Source organism: Chaetura pelagica, unplaced genomic scaffold (assembly GCF_000747805.2).
Source record: "Chaetura pelagica isolate M959 unplaced genomic scaffold, ChaPel_1.0 scaffold418, whole genome shotgun sequence".
Classification (NCBI taxonomy): domain Eukaryota; kingdom Metazoa; phylum Chordata; class Aves; order Apodiformes; family Apodidae; genus Chaetura; species Chaetura pelagica.
The window spans coordinates 887056-896375 of NW_009954232.1; the positions used below are offsets into that span (position 1 = coordinate 887056).

The 9320-nt window shown below is 40.0% G+C and overlaps 1 protein-coding gene across 1 annotated transcript in view; it reads left to right on the forward strand.

The window, feature by feature from the left end:
* The window catches only part of NMT2 (N-myristoyltransferase 2), a gene marked incomplete at its 5' end in the record, with an annotated part of 25413 nt that overhangs the window by 4151 nt on the left and 11942 nt on the right, over window positions 1-9320 (forward strand). Inside the window, 5 exons of the mRNA XM_010003611.1 lie at window positions 2982-3126; window positions 6959-7077; window positions 7170-7261; window positions 7365-7481; window positions 8130-8300. Coding sequence (XP_010001913.1) covers window positions 2982-3126; window positions 6959-7077; window positions 7170-7261; window positions 7365-7481; window positions 8130-8300 — 644 coding nt within the window. The remainder of the gene's footprint in view (window positions 1-2981; window positions 3127-6958; window positions 7078-7169; window positions 7262-7364; window positions 7482-8129; window positions 8301-9320) is intronic.

Sequence of the window (9320 nt, forward strand, 5' to 3'; positions counted from 1 at the left end):
CGGCAGGAAAAAAATGGCGGCGGTAGGCTGTGTGTGTAGACGACCGCCTCGAACACGCGCTGCCTCTCTCATTGGGTTCTTCGGCGCCAGTTTTGCATTTCCGGGCTTTTCAGCCAATCAGACGGGACCTAGTCCCGCCCCTGCTTCCGGCCACGGCTCCTCCCCTGCAGCAGCTGCTCCCCCCACACACACACAGAGGGGGTTTCCTGCCGTGTGGAGACACCGTTTTAAGTCAGTTTTGTCGGCTGACTCAAAGGACATTTCATGTTCGTGTAAGGAAATACCTGGTCCTTCACACATACCTCAGCCCTGTTGCAGAACAGTGCTGTCTTGTACTGCGAGAAGATATTACCCATAAACTGAAACTAAACAAAATCACTCTGATTTCTAATTCCTCTGAAGCTTTGTATGGGTTTTTCTTGCTTTCCTTTAAAGGGAAACAAAAAGGATCGAAAGCAAATTTCTTGGGAAGGCTGATCTCTGGACGTTTTGAAAGGAAAGGAGTTTCCCCCTGATGTCACTAGCTGTGTTGTTTTTAGTACCCCAATGTGAAGTTTTTACTTTACCATTGCTAGTAAGATCGTTTTCTAGATTTTCTGTTTTCTTCTTCTTAATGTAGAAAAACAGTAGAGACTTAAACTTACACAAATATGGACATACTGTGATTTATTTTGTATGATTTCATAACATACTGATAAGATTTCAGAATTTATGTAGTGCCATTAAAAGTATTTCTATCAGGCCAGTGTGTAACAGACAGATTGATTTTTAGTTGAGAAGAGCAACTTAGGTCACTGTAATCTGAATTTAGGTTTTCATGCTGCCACAGTGTTGCTCTAAAGCATGTAAGTGTGTCAGCTCACGGCTACTCAGGTGACAGGTGTTTGAAGCATACTCACAGCTAAAATTTTACAATACTGCCTGGTTTGAGCCAGGATAAAGCCAGTTATTTTTCTACTGATTTTTTAATTTAATTTTTTTCTTAAGTGAAAATGCTTCTAAGCAGCACACTTGCTGAAATTAACAGCAAGGTTTGCAGTTAGTGGACTGATAATGCCCAAATGTTTATAGTTACTGCTGAGAGACCAAGGACACTTTGATCCGCTTGTTGAATCTGCTGCTTGGGACACTAAAGGAACAGAAGTTGTATCTACAACCCTCCAGGAGGGAGGAGCAGACTAGCCAGATGCCAAACCTGGCCAGAGAGAGTAATCCATCCCAAGTACATCATTATTGGTATACATTCAGGGATCACAGAAGTCAAGTCCCTTCTTCCATCCATGGCCAGCGTCCAAGAAGGATTCCATCTATTCATCTCCTTTGATCCCAGGCATTCCTGACCCTCATATCTTTACCCTTGGCCCCTGTCTGCTCTGTCTCTGGAAGCAGTCCAGGACCTTCTTGGAACTGCCCGCAGCTCAGAAGTACCCTGGGAGTTGCTGGGGGTGGGGAAAAGTGGTAGGGGTCTTGTATACTCCTGTGCATATTTGTATATATATATTTGTACATATTTTCTTTTATCATTAGTATTTCATTAAAGCTGTAGAGTTTAGTTTTCAATCCAGAAGCTTGTCTCCTTATTCTGTCCCTTCATTCCCCATCTGAGTGGGAGGGGGAAGGGATAGAAACCATTATTGTCACTCATTTAATTGTCAATCCTGTGCCAAACTGTGACAAATACTTAAATTAATGAAAGAATTGTCATAATGTTTAGACAGTACAAGTTATTATTATCAGTAGAAACTGATAGCCTGCCTGAGCTACAGGCAGGGAGTTTTACTTCTTTTGTAACTGAGGATACTGGGGCAGATGCCCATCCAAATGAAGCTTTGTATAATTATTACATATAAATTATTGTGATTTTTCAACACATGAATCCTAGAAAGAAGGTGAAATATGGAGACAGAGATCCATGGTTATTCAGTAAAAAATATATATCTGGCTTGAAATTGATGCATAATTGCTTAAAAATTCCCATTGCGTTTGAAGACTATTCCTTAAAATGTATTTATTGCACTGCAGTCTGAGAAAATCTGAGCACAAGCATGCTGATAGTGTGCCTCAGACCAGGACTTATCTTTGGGAGATAACAAAACAAAACAAATTAATGAATTAAAGAAAGGAGAGGGAAAATCCCTTTAGGTTTAAAAGTCTGTTGCTGTTATTCCTCTGTACTTTTCTATGCAGGTAAAGTTCTCATTTCAGTTACACTTATTCATAGTGGTCAGAAGTGAGGGTTTGAGACCTCAGTTTAGAAATGCTTCGCCTTAGTTTTTATGCTTTTAACATAACTTTCTGTACAGATTTTTCAACTTTTAATTGGTAAGTTCATTTATTTTATGCCTGCTTCTATCAGTTAAAATTATCTTTAGTTGTGAGTGTTGGCACAATTGGCATTAGTGGCAAGATGGTTAACTCCTACATATGATACAATGCAGAAAGGTACCTACTGTAAAAAATGCAAGCTAATAGAAGGCAGATACAATATAACTAAGGTTAAAAAGGAGATATTTGTAGCAATACAGTGTGCCTGAAATACATGAACAATAGTGAATTTCAATATTATTTTATTTTGTATGTGTAACTTCAACAACTTCAAACATTTCTGTTTGAAATCTTAGATATATAAACAGATCTATCTGCTTTTTGGTGTTTTATTGTATTTTACCAGGGTGGGGTGGGCAGGGAATAAAGGTAGCTTTTTATTGTGATAATGGTATCCTGCCATAATGCTTCAGTACTGGTGTTAAATTGCTGAAGTTTCATGGGTAAATGCAAGTGCTACTCAACACTATTAAGTAATTTGTAAAGTTGCTTGTCTGTTGCTCATCTCACTTTCTACCTTCCTGCCTCTGACGGTTATATCTAAATTAACCACGATAAGATAAGTACATGAAATAATACATAACAGTAAAATAAATTAATATGTTTGTACAATTTGTTCAAAATAAACTTTCTCTTCCATTTGTCTCTTTGTACAGAATCCAGCCATTCCCATGCAGAAGCTTCAAGACATCCAGAGAGCAATGGAGCTGCTCTCTGCATGCCAAGGCCCAGCAAAGAATATTGATGAGGCTACCAAACGTAAATACCAGTTTTGGGATACACAACCTGTACCAAAACTTAGTAAGTTTAACTGGACCTGGGCGTAAGATCTGTTTTACTGACCACTAAAAGAATGTGTGCCAGCTGTGTAGCATGTTCTTTAAAATGGGTAGGAAGTTGGATTGTGTGCAGTAGAGATCCTTAATCTTTTGTGTAGCTTATGTGGAATTCTTTGTCCTCTAGAAAAGTGCTTGCCCCCTCCACCGTCCAAATCAAATGCAACAAAATATGGTGTTAATAAATCTCATTCTGATATTCCCTATAAAAATGGGAAATGCTATTGATGTAGCATTCCTTTGTATATTTTAGGTCTGAACTCTCAAACAACAGAATGTAAAAGGAAGTCTTTTCCACTTCAGGAAAAACAAGAACTCTTAAGTGGTGACAAGGAGAAAACTATTCTTTTTTTTTTTTCCCCATAAATAGATTTGCTATCAGTAGAGACTTCTGCTGTGAGTTACACTGTTTTCATGCAGCTTTAAGTGGATGATGGTGCTTCTCTCACGCGTGAACACTTTTACTGCTTTGTGTTCATGTGCTTCCTCCACAGTGAACACTATCTTGAGGACATGCTCTCTCAGAGTTTATTCTCTGTTCTTGGTGCCAAGTGAGATGGTGAGATGACCTCTCCTTGCTTTCAATTTTGTAAGGAATTTGGCAGATTACTTTTGATACCGGTCTGATCCCTGATAACACAGTTGGTAAATCTTAGACTTTGTTAGAGAAGATAGTTGCTGACTCGCTTGCTTTTTGTGAATTGCTTTCTGAACCTTCTTCTTCCCCTTCATTATCTTCAAATTAAGCAGTTGTAGTTCTTCAGTCCCAATGAAACTTAGGGACCCCACAAGTAAAGCAGTCTCAGTGCAATAGCTGTCACTGTTCTGTTCTGCAGGTTTCTCTCCATGGCACTGGAGACTGGTGTAAAATAAGCAGAATGAAGGTACAGTCTAAAGCACAGGAGCAATCTGCTTGCTCGCTCTCTCTCTCTCTCTCTCTCTGCAGGACAGCTTTTCACATTAATCCTTTTCTATAGTTTAATCCGTAGTGATCTCATTTCTCCCTGACTTATCTTGCATAGAGAAGTCCAGAGCAGAGTCCCTGGATGTAATATTTTTTCCACTGGATTGAACTGGCTTGCACTGGCACTACACCATACAAATTCTGTCCAGATAGCTCTGTAAACTAATGGTAGTAATTGTTACAGTAATCTTGCCCAGGTGGAAGAAAAACCTAGCTGAAAAACTTGACGTGTAAATGAACAAAACACTCTGTCCATAACAAAGCTTTATCAGAGCAGTTCAGGTGTCTGCACAGCAGTTCCAGAATTTCAGTTCAGGATATTCAGTGTGTCTTGCAGTGATTCTATAGAGATGAGAGTCTGTCACTTGCCAGCCTGAAAGGACTAACACATTGTCTCTAAGAATGATTTGCTAGTGTTGTTCAGTAGAAATATGCTTTGTTGAGTTTGGCTGGCAGAAGTTTTGTTCAACAGTGTTTATTAATTGCTTCTTGATCCCGTTGATTATTTTTTTTAAGCTTTTCCTTTATCTGCTGGATGGACATACTGGGAGAACTTCACTATTTGATGTGGTAGACGTGTTTAGGAGGAAAAAAATTTTCTGTTGATGCAAGAAATAGCTGTAGTGATCTTTGCATTAAGTTGACTTCAGAATCCCTCTGTCTTCTAGTTAAGGTTGTTAGGAATAGGTCCTTTAGTTAAGCTAAGTCTGCAATGTAGTGGCAGTAAAATTTAGGCTGCTGATACTTTCCAGGGTTTGTGTAAAGATGCTGGTAATGATGACTTTCCAAACTGGACAGCAGGCCATAACTATTCATCAAGATTCCAGATCATTTGGGAGAAGTTTGTACTACAAAGGAACGTTTGTCTGTCTAGAGCTTGGTGAAGATGATGATAGGGTTGACCTCAGTGCTGGGGAGGGTTATGGACTAGATTGTCTTGAATGCCATCACATGGCACCTATAGGACAAGGCAATCAGGCCCAGTCAGCATGGGTTTATGACAGGCAAATTCTGCTTAACTAACCTGATCACCTTCTATGACAAGGTGGCCTGTTTGGTGGATGAGGGAAAAGCTGTGGATGTTGTCTACCTAGACTTTAGTAAAGCCTTTATGATGTTTCCACAGCATTCCACAGGAGAAACTGGCTGCTCATGGCCTGGACAGGAGTACTCTTCTGCGTAAAATCCTGGCTGGATGATTGGTCCTAAAGACTTGTGATGAATGGAGTTCAGCCCAGTTGGCAACTGGTCACAAGTGATGTTCCCCAGGGCTCAGTGTTGAGGCCAGTTCTCTTTTATATATTTATTAGTGATCTGGAGAAGGGCATCAAGTGTGCCTCGGAAAGTTTGCGGATGGTGCCAAGTTGGGTTGGAGTGTTGATCTGCCTGAGGGTAGGAAGGCTCCACAGAGGGACCTTGACAAGCTGGATCCATAGACCAAAGCCAATTGTATGAGATTCAACAAGGCCAAGTGCTGGGCCCTGCACTTGAGTCACAACAGCCCCATGGAACACTGCAGGCTTGTGGAAAACTGGCTGGAAAGAACCTGGGAGTGTTGTGTTGTTTGATAGCCAGCTTGAATATGAGCTAGCAGTGTGCTGAGATGGCCAAGAAGGCAAACAGCATCCTGGGTGGTATCAGTAGTAGTATGGCCAGCAGGACTAGGGAAGTGGTTTTCTCCCTGTACTTGGCACTGGTGAGATTGCACTTCATATACTGTGTTCAGTTTTGGGCTCCTCACTACAAGAAGGACATTGAGTTGCTGGAGCATGTCCATAGGAGGGCAATGGAGCTGGTAAAGGGTCTGAGTACAAGTCTTATGAATTGCATCTGAGGGAACTGGGGTTGTTTAGCCTGCAGAAAGGAGGCTCAGGGGAGACCTTATAGCCCTCTGCAATTACCTGAAAGGAGGTTGTAGCAAGGTGTGGGGGTTGGTCTCTTCTCCCAGGGAGCAAGTGATAGGAAAAGAGGAAATGGCCTCAAGTTGTGCCAGGGAAGGTTTGGATTGCATATTAGGGAAGATTTCTTCACCCAAAGGGTTTCCAGGCATTGGAACAGACTGCCCAGGAAACCCTTTGAGTCAGCATCCCTGGACGTATTTAAGAGACATGCAGATGTGGTGCTTAGGAACATGGTTTAGTGGTGGACCAGGCAGTGTTAGGCTACTGGTTGGAGTTAGTGACCTTAAGGGCCTTTTCCAACCCAAATACTTCTATGGTTTGGCAGGTGCTGCTCCATGAAAGAGGAACAGCATCTGTTTATAGCTATATACTGAAGAACCATGATTTTAAGGGCAAGGGAGAAGAAAGCATGCTGTCATGTAGGATTGTAGGAACAAGTTTCACGTTTCAGCAGCCTCCCTTTAAATGCCCTGGCTTTGCCATTCCACTGCTCCTCAGTAATCCTGTTGAGTTCAGGTGTGTTCAAGTCAGTGGCAAACAGGATCCGAGCTTGTTGGCTGTGAGTAGAACATGTTTCTCGTGAGGAGACCGTGAGTCTCATGGCTGGCTAAATGCTGTGCATGTGCTTCTAAATCGATGTCCTGTGTTATGAAATACTGGGTATTAATTGAGGTAGAGTAGTTCTATGCATATATATAGATATTCTGATGAGATAATAGTTAGTCTGACTGCAATCTGTGAGAATGAGAAGTGTTATAAGCTAATAATACTAATTCTTTTTTCAGCATTTTTAAAAGCTTCCTGTTTCTATCACATAATTATGAGAAAATACCATTACATGAATTAAATGCAGTTTTGAGAACTATGAGGAAAGCCAGCAATGTAACTGTTCTTTTTTTCTTTCTTTTTTTCCCTTCTGCCTCCCTTGAAAGATGAAGTTATAACTTCACATGGTGCAATTGAACCAGATAAGGACAATGTCCGCCTAGAGCCATATTCTTTGCCACAGGGTTTTATGTGGGACACATTGGATCTTAACAATGCTGAAGTTGTAAGTAAAACAATTTTTATGTGTATCTGAAATCATTGAAGCTTATTCTGATTGATGTGTGTCAATAAAACTGGATTTTTTTGTGTTTTCAGCTGAAGGAATTATACACACTGTTAAATGAGAATTATGTAGAAGATGATGATAATATGTTTAGGTTTGATTATTCACCTGAATTTCTTCTGTGGTGAGTAGTGAGTTCCACATTCTGCTAAGGCTGGAGTGCAAAGAAGGGTGTTTTAATGACATCTTCTTAGGCAGTAATTTGTAATTATTTCTGTCAATTCTAGGGCACTACGTCCTCCAGGTTGGTTACCCCAGTGGCACTGTGGGGTTAGAGTGTCTTCAAACAAAAAACTGGTAGGATTCATAAGTGCCATTCCTGCAAATATTCGTATTTATGACAGGTAAAATTACTGTTACTTTTGTATTTGTAAAATAATAACACTGTGAAACAAATCTTAAACTGATACCCATTGCCATAGAGATCTACAAAAGAGAGGAGGCTTGGTGACCATCAAGAGTCAGAAGTGTCCTGAGTATTTAGCAGAGATTTATTTTTTTTTTACCCTCTCTTTCCCACCCCCCACCCCCAAAAGACTAGTAATACATAAGTAAGGAATTTTTCTTATTTATGGATGATACAGATAATGATACAGAATTTTCTGACCCTACTGGAAAGTATTTAAAGGATAGTCAATCAGCTGGACATCCTTGGCCAGGTCTTGATACACTGACAGTCTGAAAGTATTATGATACCATGTAGCCTGTGACTGGATGCCATTCTGCATCTTAAAGTAAGGCAGTTGGTTAAATCTTGATAGAGTTCTGAAAAAGGAGTGTTGCAAATATCTTAGCCACAGCTTTCATATTGAATAATATGCTATTACACTGTCATAGCATAGATGAGTATTTGTTGCAGATGTACTTTGTCACAGGCTAGTTTATTTTTACCTCAAATTCTTTGGTCACAACATGGGAAACTACAAATACGAAAATTAAAATACACAATGTGCAACTCTTTTTTACTTTTTCATTATTTAATGTCCTTTTAGTGTGAAGAAAATGGTAGAAATCAATTTTCTTTGTGTCCATAAGAAACTGAGATCTAAGCGGGTAGCGCCTGTACTGATTCGGGAAATTACCAGAAGAGTAAACCTGGAAGGAATTTTTCAGGCTGTTTACACTGCTGGAGTGGTACTCCCCAAACCTGTGGCCACTTGCAGGTAACCTAGGTGATGTTCATCATAATATCAGTTCCTACAGCAGTTATTTAAAATAACATTTTGTGCAGTTGGCTAGAAATAATAAAAGTGTAAAATTCAAATAAATTATATGTTGTGGCCTTGAGTACGTGAAGGCCTGAGTGTTTGTCAGGGTGGTTTGCTTTGTAATTCTGGTTCCTGCCCATCATCCCCCCTCCAGTGCCTTGGATAAAACAGCTTTTTAAATTATAATCAAATTTTGTGTTTGTTTATTGTACCTTAAATAGACTAATAGATGTTTCTGTTGACATTCTGGTGGAAGCCAAGCTAGCAGTGACAACACTGTATACCTGTGTTTTTCAAGTGGCCTGTTTCCCTGCTGGGACACTTCCCTGTTGACCTGGTTGCTTGCCAAAGATGGCAGATCATTTCTGGGAATTGTATAATTTGCTTTTTTTGAAATACACTCTTCTTCCCTGGAGAAAGGAGAACTTGATCAGCATTTAATAAAGTTGGGAAAACTATCACGTGAGAGGAGTTCTGTGTAACCACATAGAATCTTGTTTGCTTGGAGTGTTTTTTATTTCTACTAGGAAAAGTTAAGTTTCAGCAGTGTTAGTTCAGTTGTCTATCCTGGAGGACAGGGTGCTTTTTCATTTCAAGTTGTGTTTGTACCTATCAACACCCAACACTTGTAAGTTTCTCTAAGGAAAAAGCCAAAACAACCAAGCTGTCTTAGAGTAACCAAGGATGTTGCACAGTGATCTCCTAGGAAGAGGAGATCTCCTTCAATGAACTCCTTGGACATGAGCAGAGGGTCCTGTCTGTACAATAAAATAAATGTAACTGTGTAGGTATAGTGAGATTGTCAGGGCTGTGGCAAGTGCTAAAATGTTTAGCCCTGTGATTACTCATTCTGTAAAAAAAAGCATTTGCTTAGAGTCAAAGCATGGTGATAGCAGATATCTTTAAAAGCCATTGTTTGGATATAGCTTTTCCTTATCTTTGAGTGCTCAAGCTTCTTGCAGACATAGTACAGGC